This window comes from Harpia harpyja, chromosome 1 (assembly GCF_026419915.1).
Source record: "Harpia harpyja isolate bHarHar1 chromosome 1, bHarHar1 primary haplotype, whole genome shotgun sequence".
NCBI lineage: Eukaryota > Metazoa > Chordata > Aves > Accipitriformes > Accipitridae > Harpia > Harpia harpyja.
In genome coordinates this window covers 50,183,357-50,201,379 of record NC_068940.1, presented here as the reverse complement: position 1 = coordinate 50,201,379, position 18,023 = coordinate 50,183,357, and the positions used below count along the sequence as shown (strand labels likewise).

General features: G+C 40.5%; 1 protein-coding gene across 1 annotated transcript in view; it reads right to left on the bottom strand.

The window, feature by feature from the left end:
- TRANK1 (tetratricopeptide repeat and ankyrin repeat containing 1) overlaps positions 1–18,023 on the bottom strand; it is a 57,537-nt gene that overhangs the window by 20,572 nt on the left and 18,942 nt on the right. The window contains 9 exon segments of the mRNA XM_052793135.1: positions 1,491–1,628; positions 2,104–2,303; positions 2,895–5,774; positions 7,340–7,516; positions 8,384–8,635; positions 9,021–9,179; positions 11,940–12,107; positions 14,094–14,225; positions 14,779–14,917. Coding sequence (XP_052649095.1) covers positions 1,491–1,628; positions 2,104–2,303; positions 2,895–5,774; positions 7,340–7,516; positions 8,384–8,635; positions 9,021–9,179; positions 11,940–12,107; positions 14,094–14,225; positions 14,779–14,917 — 4,245 coding nt within the window.

The following is an 18,023-nucleotide window of genomic DNA, read 5'->3' as shown; positions in this document are numbered from 1 at the left end:
CACATTACAAACAGCACACAGCCACACTTGCTGTGTTTACAACAGTTCACACATTCAGCTTTTCAAAACCAGAAAACCTCAGGGTGAGCTGCTTTCTTGCCTGCTTGTTTAACTGCTCAAATCAACTCAGTTTCTTGGGACTCGCAGGAAAACAAAAGAATTGTATGAAAACAGTTCTCCAGGCCTGACATACATTAGTCTAGGTTAAAATGCTCTACACAACTCAACTCTGTTAAACTGATTTTGCTAAATTCTGATAAACGGTTCACTGTTTTTTCTGAGTACAACTTGCATCACCAAAACCAAATCAACTTTTGAGAAATCTACCATGACAGCCAGTATTGTACTGTCCCCGAATCTCAGACAGATACAAGGTCATTTACCTCAAGCTCCTTCCTTCTGCCCTCATCACATAACGTCCACTAAGCTCCACAAAAAGCCACCAGTAAGCTGCCCTCAGTTTTCCTGTGGTTTTCATCTGTTGACAACCATATCTGAGACACTGTTTTGAGGGCTAGAGGCAGAGATGTTCACACTGAATGTTTAATTGCAGAGCAACTAAGTAGTGGGCATTCTCGAGTCTCTGCAGGCATGTTCAGTAGGGATGCTGCCTGCTGCCTGGCTGGGGGCGGGAGTGGGGTGAGAGGCGCTCAGTGATGCTCCAGCAACAACAGGGAGGCTGCTGTGGTTGATAGCTCTTTGCAAGGAGCCTCGCGGACCGCACCCCTGCCAGGTCTGGAGTTACAGGAAACCCTGGAGAGACAGGGTCTGAGCTCCGCAGACAACCACAAAGGGGGAAAAGGGAGTACATAAGAAATACAAAACACAACACCTCCAGGAAAGAAAGTCATCTTTATCTGAGGCCATTCTATGGGCGATGGTCTCCGCTATAGACTGTGGGACCTTCTCAAGTTTCCTGACAACTCCTGAGCTAGGCCAGAATGAGTTTTCTGGAGCTAAGTTGTGGATGGCTACAGAGCACGCTCCTCCCCCTCCTCAACCACATACACACACTATTTGATTCTAAACATAATTGGTTTACAATTTTGTGCTGATGCAAAGCAAGGGGTCTAAGGTGCTTTTTTGGGACCCAGAACTCCAGTATAAGGTAAAGAGTATGAGAGGGTGATGGAGTGTCCCTCCACCGACTGTTCTGACCTGAATAGGGAGCAGCCAGGAGGGACATGCCATAAGCTAGTGTAGTCTTGGTATGCAGCAGAAGTGTGTGTGTGTGCATGCGTGCATGAACTGCTGTGTGAACCCCAAGGCTCTCCCTTAAATTGCAATAGCCAACCTGAAGGAAAATGCAGCACTAAGGGAAGACGGTCTCAATTCATAAACCTATGAGCCCTGTTTTCTACTGTGATGCAACCACCCATCTTCAGAGGAAACAGGGAATCCTTCACCAGCTTAAAGCCAATTAGACCACGTGTAAAATCAAGACTTAAGAAAAAATGAAAAAATGCAGAAAATGGCTAAGAATTATATACCTCTGAGTCTGTGAAAAAGTTGTAAAGGAGTACATCATCAAATTCCAAGCCCTTTGCTTCATAAACTGTCAGTACAAGTGCTAAACTAAGTTCCTCGGGTATCTTCTCCTTTGCAGTTTCATTTGCCACTAATACCACCTGTCACAAAATACATTAATAAAAAGAACATATTAGGAAGCAAAAAAAAAAAAGGTAACAGTTGCATAGAGAAAGCATACAAACATGTCATGATAATGCAAGAGCCTTCTCAAAATCAGGCAACATTTAACTTGGACATTCCAGCACACTCCGCAAAAAAGGTCACAAAGCTGCCACCAGAAGACTGACAAATGCGTGGTATGTGCAGACAGCTGTAGATCTGGTGTCAGTAAATTTGGAGTTAGAGAGGAATGGGACAGGCCACACCTGATGCAAAAAAGAACAGAAAGAGCCAGACGTGTATTAAGAAGAAACAGAAACCAACACAATAAAGGTTTCTAAGTTTAAAATGCATAATTTATCAGTGAGATACATGGGCTTAAAAAAGAAAGTTGTGGGCAGTCCATATAAAATGATGATTTAGAAATAGAGCTGGAAGAATCTGCAAAAAGCCATATACCCAAGAAAAACAAACCTGATGCGCTCCAAATTCAATGGGCTGTGTTTTCCTTTTGTTGCCCCTCAGCAGAATTGCTAGGTCACTAACACTGCAGGACTCCAAGACCGTAGGTTTCGGTCCATCAAAGAGACCGCAGTCCTTAGGAAGCCGATCAAAAGATTCTGGGAAATAATGCTGAAGCAAATCAACCACCCCAGATGCTAAACGGAGAATACCTGTAATAAGCAGAACAGAGACTTTAAACTTCAGTCTGACTGTCTAATACACTCTCGCAAACACACTTTTAAAAGATTTTGTTAGAATGTTGAAATCAAGAAAATCATGACAAAAACACTGATCAAGAGAAGAGAGAAGCTGTAAGGTCCACTTTGTTTCTGCCATTTTGAGTGGCCTCATTCTTGGGCCTGGAAAGACCAAAAGCATGCTACAAAGCCTTAGCAGCATCCTCACAAAACGAAGGTCATAAATAAAAGCAGAAGTAGCACACCAAATGCTGCAAAGTCTAGCGATTTAGGGATGGGACAACAGAAATGGGTATAATTATTTCAGTTTTCCTTCAAACAAATACCATCAAAACACGCAGTAAGCATGAGTGTTCAAAAAATGACAATTTAAAAAATGTTCATTCTGGGTTTTCCAGTTGAGCTGTCAAAATACAGAATTTGCATGTCAGAAAAAGCCGACCATCTGATCTCTTAAAAAAATAGGCCGCTTAAAGGTGCTTTGAATTGGCCAGTAGAAAACTTCAATCATTAGTGATATCTGAAGAGCCCAGGCACAGATCATAAATAAATTTGTTACTCTACCTGAATGGGACCTGTAGTTCTGGTACAACTGATATATCCTTTTTGGTTTTCTAACACGCTGCTTCTTGTTCATGGAGTTCTTGCTTGCATAATGAAACAGTGACCTCAGATCGCTAAAACGAAAAGCAACTCCTTTCATTATGCTCTGGGCAGTGTCACCAGTTAGAAACATGGCATTAGGGTCATTGATGCATTTCATTAACAGTGCTAGCTCAGCTTGGGTGAAATCCTGTATCTCGTCACCATAAAACTCATGGATGGACCACGGCAGCTCCCTGAGCTTTAAGAGTCTTTGAAATAAATTATACAGCAAATCTTCTTCATCAAAGTAACCTCTCTGTGATCGTATCTGTTGATAAAGACAAAAGAGGTGATAGATTTCACTCCTGTCTTCTGTGAAGTTCGGTGATCTCTTTCGGCCTAGCTTTTTGTACTGCTCCTCAGTAAGTTTGCCTCCAGAGCAACTCAGTGCCTCAAAAGAGCCTTTCAGAAATGATTTTATTTCTTTCCAAACCAGTGCTGGATTGTACAAGCTTTTACCTTTTATCATTTTTGGCCATATTTCATTTGCAAATACATCGTAAGTCACAAAAGTCCGAGGATCACTTTCCCTAGAGTACACATCTGCAGCTCCTTCATCATCACCATGTTCTGCCTCAAAATTACTTTCTTCATCCTCATCTTGCCAATTTGGTACAACCAAGTCTTCCCGAGGACTCCAACCAACAATGATTCTTTTAAGGCTTCCATCCTCGTTTCTTGGAAAAAATGGGTCAGGCATGGATGCATCCAGTAACAGCAATAACTGCTTGGAGGTGACAAACAGAGGAAAATTTTCATCTTTAATGTCTTGTAGCTTGTGAACATTTGGCTCCAGAGGCTTGAAGTGACTGGTTACCTTGGAAGACTTGCTAAGTTCAATGAAATTTTTCTGAACTTCCTGGCACAAGACAGGATTTTTTGTCACAAAGATCTGGTGCAGGTGCTCCAGCCTGTTCAATGCTTCTGCACTACACATTTCGTCTTCTTCATGGTCATCACATGAATTCATTTCTGCACCAGCTATGCCTGCAGGAAAATTTTCATCCTCGCTGTCCCGGTCTTGCTCGTCGCTCATCTGTTCCTCACTCGAATCATCACTGTCCTGTTTTAGTTCACTCTCTTCCTTCTCTAACCTAGCTTTTTCAACCTCACTGCACTGTCTTTGCTGCCATGTTTGCCTCTCCAGCAGAGGACCATTCGCCAAGGTGGATTTTTCCCAGTACGAATAGAATTTCTTCCAAAGCCTATACAAGCAGCAAGTCGTCTTTCCTGTCCCGCTTCGCCCTATTAAAATGATTGGTTCCATGGGCTTTGGATTGAGATCAATTACTGCGTACTCCAACTCCCCAACCCTGAAAGGGTATTCAACAGAAGAATGTACATCATTTATAATGTTAAGCGCCATGTTAGTACTGAAGCTGTGAAATTTCATTATATTGTATTCCAACTCTGCTGCACTGGCTGGAGGGAAATACTCAGGTATGGTATGTTCTTTTGACTTTTCTGCCTCTGGGTCTTCAACATAACAACGTGGAACACGCTTCTGTGTTGTCACATTGTGGTTCTGACGTCCTTCATTTATGCCCTTGAGCTTTTTCCTCAAGATGCAGGACAAACCACGATTGTAGGAAATACATATATTATCTAAGACACGGTTCAGCTTGCAGTGGTCAAGAACAATGGCCCAAATTCTGATTATTTCTGTGTAAACTCTACCAGATTTTTCTGGAAGACATTTTCGCTGTTCTGTCTCCATGATCTTTTCCGCACTCTCGCTGCAACGAGGAGAAAAGTCAATCGCAAGTTCCCATAGCATTCTTGCACCTTTGCCCAACTTGGCTTCATACAGCTGGATATCAGCTTTCAAGTGTTTCAGTGGCTTCTGAAGGCCCCTAGTCCATTCCCCATTGCCAAGCTGCTTAATTGTCATTATAGTTTTAGTTTTCAGATAATGAGGCACAGCTTTGCTGCCCAACGTCTTCAGCATTTCAGGAGTGCACTCTATTTCCCAGGTCATATTATCAAACTCCTGCACATATGCCTCAATATCCGGAATCTTCCCCTTCTCTTCCTCTGGTTCTTCCTTCTCTCCATCAGGCAGGTCCATACTAAATTCCCCTGCTCCCTTCTTTTTCTCCCAATCACCTCCTTTTCCTTCAGGATAAGCTATGCTTCCACAAGGTTGCAAGGACTCACTTCTTCCCTCTTCCAAATTAGTCTTGGCTGAAGATGGCTTTTGTACCAGAGGATGATCCTTTCTCAGGGTGTCACCCAATTTTAATTGCTGAATTAAAGCTGTGATTGCCTGTACTAGACTTTCCTGCAGTGTTAAGGGGCTATTTATTCCTTCTGTTTCCTGCTTTGCCAACTGATCTTTTTTTGTCTTTACAGAACACGGGGCTTTTAAATCATTATGCACTGCACTGCCAGATGGTGCCTTTAATGAGGACCCAGATGAAGAACGCCCTGTGCTCTTTGGCTGTGAAATCTCAGAGGCTGGAATGGGCTTAGATGTTTTAACTGACTGCCCTGCTATATCCTGCCGGTACTTCTTTTTCTCCAGTGTAGCATTATTCCAGGCAAGTAGCAGTGGGTCATTTTTTTTAATTCTATGCCTCACATCTCTTCCTAATTTGTTTTTTATATTAAAGTTAACATCAAATTTTGCCAATGACTCCATTATTCTCTTAGCCTGTTTTGAAAATCCTCTCTGAAAAACAACATGCATCACTGTATTTCCATTCTCATCTTGTATGTTTGGATTAAGATATGGAAAGTCAGAAGGTCTTGAAGCAAAGAGATCAAGCAGATAGTTCAGGATGTTTAAACCAGTGCCATCTGAAAGCAAGAGAACAAATAAAAATTAAAAACAAAAAACAAAAAACAAACCACTTGATTTACGAGGCTGCTTTGTAGGCCAACAATTTTTGATACTTTTTTTCTGCAGCTATTAAATGAAAATCAATTTATTTTCAAAAGAAAAGAATCTACATTTCATGTTTGTAAAACATGCTTATTTGAAATGGCTCAAAACTGAACTTTTCCAATATTCAGGGAAAACAATACAATGGCAGCAAAGCTTTAGAAATCCCTAATGTTGCAATTGTTCCTATAGCACCGGTCAATTTTTAACCTCCGGGTGCAGACAGATTCGTTCATCTTCCAACATCAGCCCCGACTGCGACCCAAAGTAGGCTGGTGACTGGTTATCTGGACAAGCAGCAGCTCTGGGTACTGCTCTGGGGTCATTTGATTCGTTTTAATATGCCACCCAGAAGTAATCTGCTGCAGATGACTCTGATTTACTAAAATAACCTGTGGCAAATCTCAACTATTTCCCGATATCTGAGGTCCCTAGAGCAACCTCCTACCAAATAAGATTAGTCCAATACCACCCTGGGGAGAAAAAAAGGAAAGAGATACTCTACAGCTTTCTGGATTTAATCCAGATAATTTATGTGATTTAAACCAGATAATATATGTGAAACATTTCTTTCGTAACTGTAAAATAGTGAAACAACAAAATAACTGTAAAGAAATTCCACCTCAAAAACTTTACACAGTGAAAAACACTTAAGAGAAGATACTGTCATTGGACTTCTTAATCTTTTCATTTAAAATTTACAACTGGCAGTATCTATGCTTTTAATCTCTCTAAAGCTACCGAATGAAATGTTTGTGCTTTAAAAATAAATAAATTCAGTATTTTTAATTATTTTAATCCTTCAAGTCAAAAATGCATTTTCCTTAATTTAAAATCAAACCTGACTTTGAGGCTTAGTTTGACAGTTTATCTTAATTTCTTACATTTTTACATAAGCCATACAGTGCTCTCTTACTCCTCCTCTGAACAAAACTTTGCTTGATTTACAACTGAACAAAAACTGGGAAACAGATTTCAGCTGTCGTTGTAGGATTTCCTTCAAAGTCTGCTGCCATTGCTCTGCCTTTACCTTTGTTTCTTCCTAGATCCTTCCTATTTACTTCATTCCCACCTAGTATGCATTTTACCGGGTTTCAAAGAGGAGCCTTCCTTTCTACATCAGCTTGATTAAACAAGAATATATTCACAAAACAGTAACATTACAGGTGCTTGGGTCCCTCTGGTCACCTGAGCTGCCATTAACTCTCCTCATAGTTCCAGCCACTGCAACCAGAAAGCAGAACACATCAGCTCAACAAAGACCAGTGCGTATCCTCTGGCCCGCAAACTTTGGGCGCTGAGACACAGTCAGACATCCAGATCTGCTGCCTCTGCTATCATATCAGTAAACAGCAGCAGAAGGGGCAGTGGGCTGGGCAGGTAAGAAATGGGATGTTTTCAACAGCTGCTGTGAAATCACACCATGCACATATGCTGGAGCTGTCTGTGTCCCCTAGGCGTGGGCACACACAAGCCTTACCTCTATTATTTAAACAGATGGAAACTGCAGCATGCAAAGGAGTATCTCCTTGTGCAATGGAGACATTTTGAGGATCTGCACCTTTGGTCAGCAGCAAATACACTAGTTCAAAATAATTCTTTTTGAGGCATATTTGCAGTGGTATTTCAGAGTTGGTTCCAATCCCATCTGGCAGAGCTGGTGTGAAGGACATGAAAATATCAGGGGTTAAATCTAATGGGCCAGATCTGAAAACTACAGAAAGTTCTAAACAGACAAAGGTACATGCTGACTGCTGAGCAGGTGGCTTTTTTTTTTTTGTCAGCTTTTTACATGTATCTGTTAAAGAGTTTTTGACTAAGAAAATCTTCAGAATCTCCTCTTATCTCCTATTAAGCTGAGCAACCAGTCCTCCTGTTGTGACAGGAAGACAGAAAGGCCTGAACATATCTGCTTCAAGTCAGTCAGTCACTGACCAAAACAAGAAGCCTCCTTGCACCTCTGGCACTCACAAGGCTGCAGCAGGACTGTGTGTCCATAATTTATAGCTAACATCAAGTTATAAGATGAAATGAAAAATGCCAGAGTAATCCTAGGAATAAACCTCATGCAAAACAAGAAAAATGATGATGTCTGCACTAAAAAAAGAAACACATCTGGTCATGCCTTTGAAATCACTGGAGTAGTCAATTACTTGTAACATAACAACAGACTGAACCCAAAGACTGTGGCTTACAGTTTCTATCAGGATTCATATTGTGGCTGAAGACAGAGAAATTAAAAAACAAAGAAACTACAAGCGAAGGAGCAACAATAATCTTTGGCCTTTTACCAACCCTGACAGCCAAATTTAATTTGAAAAACATCTTCCATCCCATGTAGCCTTATTAGCTTCCCCATGTCGCACACAGCAGATACAGCCAATGGACTGCACTCCAACAAGCTGCCGCGCTTACGCAGAGCCACAAACCACATGTGTTGGTATTTCTGAAACTATGTTGCTCCAAACATGCCAAATAAAATACCGGATCTTTTATAACACATTAATATTGCACAGTTTTTCACCTCCTCGTTCAATCAAGCATCTTATGAGGTGCACTTGCTTATCCGATCTGTCACACTGTTGGATAACGTTGCCGATGTCAACATCTGAAAGACTGCAGTTTTTGAAGAGTCCTCCACCTGACGGCTTTTCCCCACTGGCTTTCCCTGTTAGCAGCAGCAAAACTTTATGCCACATTTGCTTCTCCAGCAGCTGTTTTATGAAGCTGTTAGCGCAGGCATGAGAGATGTTACAAACCACCCCTTCAGGGATTTCTGCAAGACAGTCAAGACAACGTAACTCACTCAAAGCCACATAATAAAATCCATCTCACTGTAAACTAATTTCAGAATAACGAACGCAATAAATTCAAAGTACAGAGCAGCAAAATGCAACACTTGCATCTTTCCATCCTTATGCTGACAGCCAAGTAAGTTTGAACATTTTGATTCATCATACTGAATTTTTGTGCATATTCCGGTGGTTCTAAGTTCAAAACACAACAGTAAAAATAAGTAAAAGCCCATTGTTCCAGTAATATCAGTTGCAGAAACAGGGAAGAGAAGGAAGGGTAAAAGAGCAAAAACTGTATGTTAGCATCAAACTCATTTTTCACAGCAATTAAGTTTTGTGAAGGGGAGAAATGGCAACTCACTGTACCTTTCACAGAAGACAGCAGTTTCAGAAATCGCTTAACTGCATCTTCCTTCAAGACATTTTTATGATATGCTCCATTTTCAAACTTGTAGAACTGGACAAACTGTTCAAGAACATCCAGGAGAGAATCTGTATCAGCTATGGCTCTGCTTTCATTCCCCCCTGCAAAACATTACAGAAATTGAAAATCCAGTCCTTTGGTGGCATGTTTTCAGGGCAGGACTTTAATACATTGCATCTCAGGGCTCCAAGAAATGTGTAGTGGCAGGTTAAAATCAGATGGCTGAAACTCTTACTGCCAAAGCCAGTCCTGTGATGGATTTCATATCCCAAAGGATATTTGATACACTCATCAAATACATTCTTTACCATAATACACTAGATTGAAAATTGTAATAGTTCACAAGTTGATCTGCATGCAGGCAGGACACTGCTGCCTTGTAGTGATATCACCATTCAGAATTTTTAGAGTAGATGACTAAAACCAGTAATGTTTTCAGCATACAGTTTTAATCAGATGTCCTGAGCTTGTCTGATTCCTCAGTGCCATTTAAGAAATACAGCCATAAAATAATCTGTCCTCTTAAAAGAAAAAAAAATAACCATAAAAACCCACCACACCAAAATGATACCTACAAGTTTAAGAGATACTTAGGTAATGGGCAATGGCAGATTTTAAATTATGTCCCCATAAATGCCCTTAAATGAAAATTGAAAGACTTGGCCTGACTTTCCTAAAAGCTTTGAAGAATTCAAGTACATCAAAGGCCAAACAAAACAGTAGCTTTACCTCTTAGGACAAAGAGACAGACGAGGCTGGTCATCTTTTTAGCAACAAGGATTAACCTCAGACTGTTACCTGTAAAGCAGTGGCTTATTCTCCAGCCTCTCATTTTGCACCAAGCCTAGAAAACTCTTGCAGGCTGTGCATTGCAAAAAAAAAAAAAAAAAAAAAAAAAATTGACCATAAAAGACAGGCTGAGCTACCTAGAACACCAACCAAAGCAATTACAACCGCAAGGGTATTGGTGTTAACATCCTAACTGAGAACCACTGGGCTAAGACCTTCTCCAGGGCAGAGATCTCTACAGTAAAGGAAGAGAAACTGTGGGAATATGCTTGCCAGGAGCCATAAGGTGCAAGTGCAATGAAACCCAGTGCTTTCCAGTAAACTTACATGCAATACACACATGAAAACAGAGATGTAGCCTAAAAACTTTGCTTTTTGCCAAGTTTGGTCTACCTGTGCAGTCTTTTGCTCCATCTGTGCTTTGAGATTTGAATGACACGAGCAAGTTCTGGTTTAAAAACATTATGTTTTGGGCTAATACAGTAATGCTAATACAGGTGTTACCTTAAAGTTCTGGCTGGTTAGTGCCAGGGGAAACAAGCAGATCAGGCACCAAGCCATCTCAGAAAGACTGTACTGAAGAAATGCTTTCAAGATGAACAATGTCCACGCTTGGGACTTATTTTTAAACAGCAGTCTAAACCATGGCTTGAAAAGATCAGCTGCAGGATCCACCTCCTCAGTTTGTGAACCTCAAAGTCCTGCAGGAGCATCTTGCCTCACCGGCCAATCCGTCAGTTCTCATGTGGATACTCCCAAGAGCTTCTCTGAATGACCTCCTACGACTGGATCCTCTGCTGGAAATGTCTGTGGCCCACTACAGTCTCTTTCAGAGCTAGGATATAAGTAGCAACTGTAGTGCCATATTGCCAAGAAGGTGCATCCTGCAGGGACCCTCCCAGTCCTGAGAGTAGACAGCTCCCCATCTCCTGCCCCAACTAGCATCTCTCTGACCATACTGCAGTTCAGGCAGCTCAGGCTCGCTCCATTTGTTAGGGCAGACAAAAAAACTATATAAGGGTTAGCCAGTCTTGATACTGTCACACTGGGGTGGTATTGTACAATTTGTATGTTTTCTCATTCTCGTTTATTGGCATGGAAGAGGAAATTCCCATTATTTGGACAAACACACTTGATACAGTAGTTTCCAGAATGGAAAATTATAAAAAAACAGACAAGTCAGAACCCTTTTCAGAACTGACAGGCTATTATAAAAAAGCAGACTGGAAACCAGTTTATCACCCCAGTTCATGAAATTTCATATTAGCACTGGGACAATTAAGATTTGTGCCTTTCTGTATGACAACAGGTTGTTTGCAAACTGCCTAGAAATATCATTAATAATTTTTAAAATGCACTTTGACGTTTCCCCATATTTCAAGAGTGGAACTAAATTTTAGCTCCCCTATTTTGGTTATGAGAGTCTCTCATAGCTTTAGTTTGACAGTCTGCTCTGCTACTCTTTTCCCTTAACATGTGCAGAAGTTAAAATTTTCCAAGTAATACAGGAGTTTTAGCTCCTTATTACCGACATAGATCAAAGATGGCTAAAACTTTGTGAACAAAGAGCTCTTACTAAAAAGTTATTTTGTTTTTTAAAAATGTCAGCAACTTTTCACTTACATTTTCATCATTTCAGAGCCTCTCTTTTTTTGTCAATATTTTTTGGTATTAAAAGCATTTTAAATGTGCCACCAATATTTTAACAAAATGTTTCATTTTCCAAAAAATAAAGTGAAGGTAAAAAGTTAAAACCAAAAAAGCATCAAAAAGAAGCAGTTTCATATGGCAGGGGGAGCCTCATGTTAAGGGTGAGAAAGAAAAACAGTGGCTTAGAGTAACTTAGAACAACTTGTAGTTACTTATTGCATGATATACTAAGAACATCAGTTGGACAGCAGTCACCTTCAGGCAAGGATAAAACGTTCATCATTGACTGACAGGAGATCAAGGTGACAATACGTAGCAAAAGTTACATAAAAAACACCTACTACTACCAATTACAAATAAAACAATTTTGTATCTAAAGGACAAAATTTTAAAACAGGAAAAGCACACAACCCAGGTAGTACCTGTCCATTTCTCAAGGGAAGGGTGTTTCTCAATGTGATTGCTGACTGCTTTTACAGCATCGAAGTTTTTGTTCTTTTTCAAGATATCTATGACATATCTTGACCGCACATCTGGAACAGTGGGATCAACCCCAAAATTCAGGAGCATGATCACATCTTCTGTTTGGCCTAAAACATTACATGAATAAACATTAGAGGAGGAATAATTCTCATTGTTCAGGGGTTTATGTTCTGTTTTCCTTTGTATTTTTTACTTCCTGGCACAATTTCTAGCATAATTTTAATTAAAAAAAAAAAATCTAAATTTTTCAGCATCATAAGAATGAGGTATTGTTAGGTATTTTTCCCCAAAAGAAACCCCTTCAAAAAATTTAAAAGTCTATCTTCATTATTATTAATTGGGGAATGGGAGCACAGAAACACAAAGTGACTGGGTGCCTCATGAACATCTCACCGGCCAGAGGCAGTATGTGGAATTCACCTCCTCCCTTATGCCCCAACCCTGTTCTCCAGGCTCTAGGCAAACTGCTCCGTACATAAAGAAAAAACAAAACAAGGGATTTTGCTACTGTTTGGAAGGTGACTCAATAAACCAAAATATTTCACATATTCAGGCATGAATATACACAGCTATGCACTGAGTTTCTTTCCTATGCAACATAGAACACATGACTTTCTTGGTAATAAGCCTTATAATAAAGATACCTAGTTTGACTAATGGTAGATACCATTGCCTTCAACAGAAACTACTATACTCTAAAGCATTTCACAAGTATTACAGATTATGCACAAACACAATAAATATAATAGTGACTTAAAGCCTTGACACAGTATCTAATATTCTGGAAGAGGACACGCTCGCTTCTTAGTATGTCACACTGTGCTACTAGGGGAAACTTTACAGCCCTGCAAGCAGCTGCCTGTACTCCCCTTGCCTCAAAAAGGCACATTTGCTATAAGCCATGCCCTCAGAACAGCTGGGAGAGCGCAGGAGCACCAAACCACCAAGTCATGCAGGAGAAGCCTGAGCGATGGTGAGCAAGTTAAGTGTCAGACCACCACCCATCCCCTAGGCACACCGCCACAGCACACAGCCTCTGTTACTGCATGTGCCAAAGGCAAAACCTAGATGAGGAAAAAATCATGCAGGCTAACACAAGTGTCTTGCTTTGTTTGTCTAAGCCTTACCATTCAAGCTGCTTTAGGGATTATTTTTTGTTAACAGATGGGTGCAAGGGTTTATTTTTATATGTATATTTATATATATTTATAAATGTACTGTATAGTTTATATATATACACTAAATATAAACAAATGAACTTTAATAAATACATATAAAAATATATACACTATATACAATATATATGCTATATAAATATAATTATACATAAATAAACTTTTATATATATATATACATACACACACACACATACACGGTCTCTCCTGGAAATGCAGGAGTCATTTAGCAACAGATGGAACTGCTGCGAAAGATGTGTTACACCTTTCCAGAAAACGAAATTATTTAGCTATAGGTTGTGCACATTTTATTCATAGTATTGAACAGAACCACCAGAATGTCATCGCATTTAACGACCTAGAAGTCTGGTGTTACCTTGGCATTGATGCTTATTTCTTCTTGCCACCTAGTGGGCAGAGTAAGAAATACAAGAAAAAAAGCCAGGCTAAGTTAACATTAAAGAAATCCCACAGAAAACGTGAAGGAAAGCATTTCATTTTCCTCCTCTGACAAAGTACGCTGCTACTTAGGTTTTAAATCTTCACCTATTTAAAAAAACAGGATAGGCCTCCAGGTGGCCTACTATGATTTTAAGGGCACATCAAACTTCAAAAGGTAACTTCTATGATTCTAAAAACTGCAGCATACTTGTGGGAAAATCATAACCAGTCAAACCAAAGAGCAAAGAAAATTGTCACAAATCAGGTATACAATTTTAAAAGGGAATTGTTGAAACATTTAAATATTAGTTACCATTACAAAGTCTACATTCAGATAAAAGGACTTTCTCATCTTCTTCCTTTGCATGAAATAGTAAACACCAGGGTCTGAAATCTTCTTTCATTATTAATTTTTTATATGAAAACAAAACAACACACACACACACAAAAACAACAAACCCAAAAACTTATATTTACTGCGTTTCTGGGAATATTCACTGGAAGATGCCACAATATGCAGGAGGGTACACCCATCTCTGTCTTGCTGGTTGAGCCTATCCTTCAAGTCTGGCCTCTGAGTCAGTAACCACCTGAAGAGATGGTTCTTTCCTGGAATGATAAACCCCCCCCACTTGTTATAAATGGTAAACAGATACAGCAGAAACAGATGCTGGTTTTTTCCCCTATGGAGTGGCAAGATGCATCTGTATGAAACCTTTTCTCAAAGACAGGGAGTAGGAGAGGGAAGAAATATGTGAAAGAAATCATGGTAAGAGCCAGCTGCATTGTGGGAAACATGATCCTACGTTCTCGCTGACTCGCAGCAAGTGCAAATCTGAGGTTGACTCACGACTCCTTAGCACATATAGAAACTGTTGCTCCACACTGAGGTGGCAGGAAGAAACACTGTATTTTTGTCAAGGCTGATATATTCAGGTTACAAAAGACCCACATCAATCACACTTTTGCTTCAAACCATGGAAGAGAACAACCAGATTAGGTTTGTACCACTTTTAATATAGTGCCTTATTGGCACATGCAAGGTTATACCCAGATGATCTGATCTCATTAGTTTAAAAAAAAATAAATTTAAAAATGCTCTAGCTGTCAGTTCTCTGATGAAGGCCACCACTGTATTATTGTAGCTGCCGATGTCACTCACTTGCTTTGATACACAGTCTGATAACAGCATGAAGCGGATACACTCCAATGGTTTCAACTTTTGCCCCAATGGAAATTAGCCACTTGACTAACTCCGTTACTTCTTGCATCTTCTCACCATGCCCATACAACTCAGAAGTCTGATAACAAAGAGAACAATTACAACACATTATTTTTACATACACAAAAGGCATTTATTTTTTAATCCTACTTCCATGCTTTTTATGACAAGAATCAGTGGAACAGTAACAATCAAGCCATAGCCACTATAAAATGAAACATTTCTTATATATGTAACAATTCCAGTAGAAGCTCAAAACACTCTTCTCTTACGAGATGTTCAAGAATCTTAAAAGAATCTTGTCCTGCTCTGAAGAGCACTGAACCTAAAATCTATTTTATAATACGTTTTTCTATATTTCTTCTCCGTAATTGACTGCAACTTTCTGCCTGATGCTTGTCTATTAAATGTTACTGTATTTCAGTGCTGGATATTGTGCCTTTCAAGCTTGGATGAAGCAGCTTATGCAGGCAGTTACCCCAAAGCAATAAAAGGCTGGAGAAAATACTTGAAATTGGGAAAAGGGAGTTAAAGACTGAGGGAAGGAGGTTTAGGGAACTCAGGTAACCAAGCCCTACTCTCATCCAGCTCAGGAAGCATCTGGCATTAAGATGGTAAGTTGACTGCTCACACAAAGAAAAGGTGTTAAGCCTTAGGAGACAGATTTTTGGCCAAATAAATTCCTAGGTGGTTATCTGATAAAAGTATGGAATTTACAGGGAAGTTCACAGACCAAGACTGAAAGCACACAGCCTGAGCAGAAGGTAGTTGAACTGAAAAAGGATGTTCTAGCAAGGACTTAACATGCAGCACAGTCTACAAGAGGTACAGTAATGTGGGGAACTCTGGAGGTGGGCAGAGGAAGCTCAGATGGAAATTGAGACAATATGCCAGAAGGATCAGGACATGAGGGGGTGGTCGGAAACACTGCTCAGACATAATTTCTCCATTTGTGCCAGTCATCTTTTTAAATAGCAGTCTTCACACATGCTTCCAACATCCACAAATAAGTCTTTTTTTCTAACACCTCATGCCAAATTTTGACTGGCAAGAATTACTGTTTGCGCAGTTACAAAATCAAAATACAACAAATTACAGGGAGAATGTAGTGGCAGCAGGGGAAGGTCAAGTTGTCAGAAAGCCACATTTTGTAATTTTTGCAAAAGAGAAGCAGCGCTTAGGGATCTTTCATCTTGATTCTTTCAGTCTTCCACATGTACAACAAACCCACTAGAATAGCTAAGACTGGTGGGGTCAATTCAACAACGAAGGACATACCATTTTGCAAAGGCAACCCACTTTTATCCTCCTCTCTCAATGAGGCATTTTGATTTGTTTGCCTAGGAAGGAAGATTTTTTGCTAAGACACCCTACATGTGTCCTCTACTGCGTTGCCATGCTTTACTGTCAGTGTGAGGAGCACGTTGACCCCTTGCAGGACTGCTTTGTTGCTGTGCTCCAGGCCAGGGTGCTGCTAACCACGTGCAAACCATGGCAGTGGCAGTGGGCACCTTCGCTTGGGAGCTACTTTAAACTGAGGCTCTTTTACCTTTTTCCACACCACAGTTATGCTGCCCTAGCACCACAGCCATGTCACCGCCTGGCCATGGGCCTGGCTGATCTAGGACTGAACCCCGACCCAGCCTCCCCTCCCGCAAAAAACTAAGCAAACACACAAGGGATGATGGTAGGTAGCATAAAGTCCCATATGGGCTACTCTGCTGGCACTAACACAGCATACCTTGCATATATTCATCCACTAATTGTTCTGCTATCACTATAAACAAGCCTATGAATAGATGTCAGTTCATTTCCTTTGCATTATCCTTTTTCAGAATTATTCCCCTCACTCTGTCAGGCGCCTAACTCTAATACATTTATGGAAAAACCCCAACCTGAAATTATTATGACAAAAGTACCACAAGCACTGCAGCAGCCAAATGGTGAATTCTGGCATATTCCATCAATATGCCCTAAACTGTCAATTTGCCAGCCAGTAAACGCCAAGCAAATGTACTGTGTAGCCTACATTTAACATCTTCTAAAGCTTCTGTCAGGAAAACCACAGTGCTGTAAGAAATCCAGTATACTTCAGCATAAAGCCTAACGAAATTTCTCAATGAATGTATAACCGTATCTTTTAAAAGTAGGTTACATACAGCAGAACTACAGTTAATTAACTTACACACACAAAGAAATGGAAGAATAAAACTGAAAAAATGTACACAGAGAAGAATTTTTTAATGATCCATAAGAAATGCTTTACTTAACTGCAGTTGAAACAGGCTGGGCATCCACTGTAGGGTAACAGACACATAGATTGTGAGATGCCTTTAGAAAGTTGGTATGTTACTGCTACAGACACCGGCTGCTCCTGAGTTGCAGAGCTGGTGAACTTCCAGCAGCTCCTGGCTCACAGTCAGCCTCCAGCTACACCCTGGTTCCCATGGGGCCAGAGGCAATGGCTGCACACCCCTTCATGCGTTCAAAGCATTTTGGTGGGATACCCATGCGCAAAGGCAGGGTTTAGCAGCAGCGAGCCCTACAAGGCCACCTAGCTCACACAGCGATGTGGGCAGAGCCTCTGGGCTGTACCAGTGTGTACGGCATGGCACATGCACCAGGCAGGCACAGCCAATCAGTAGCAAAGTATGAGTGAGCATGGCAGTTTCTGACAGCTGGAAGATTTTATTTTATCCTACCAGCATAGAAAGCTTTGGAGGTTCCCAAATGCTGCAGAACACAAGGAATCACAAGATAAAGAAAAGAGCAAGTTTCAGAAAAGCAACATAAAGATCAAATTCTGCTGCCTGCAGATGCCATCATCTCAGTGATAGGCATTAGGAATTGTGGCTACTTGGTCTACGACTACATGTTTCCATCTTGCCAAAATCCTCTAAGTCATTTGGAAAGTGTCAAAGCCTTTAGGGAGAAAGTTTAGCAGTTGCTGCCTAGGTATAAAGCAACCTACCAAAAATTTGAGGCATTGAGGGAAGGGAAAATTTCAACACTGCCCCCAGCTCAACTCCCTGTAATCATACTCAGCACCATGAAGCAGTCCAGAGACAGGCTAGCAAAGTGTAATAATATCCTATCCCCAGGGATATCATAAATTGTCCTGGCTGGAAAACATATCCAACTTAACTGATGTCAGACATTTTTCTACATTAAATTCTCAGGTTCCA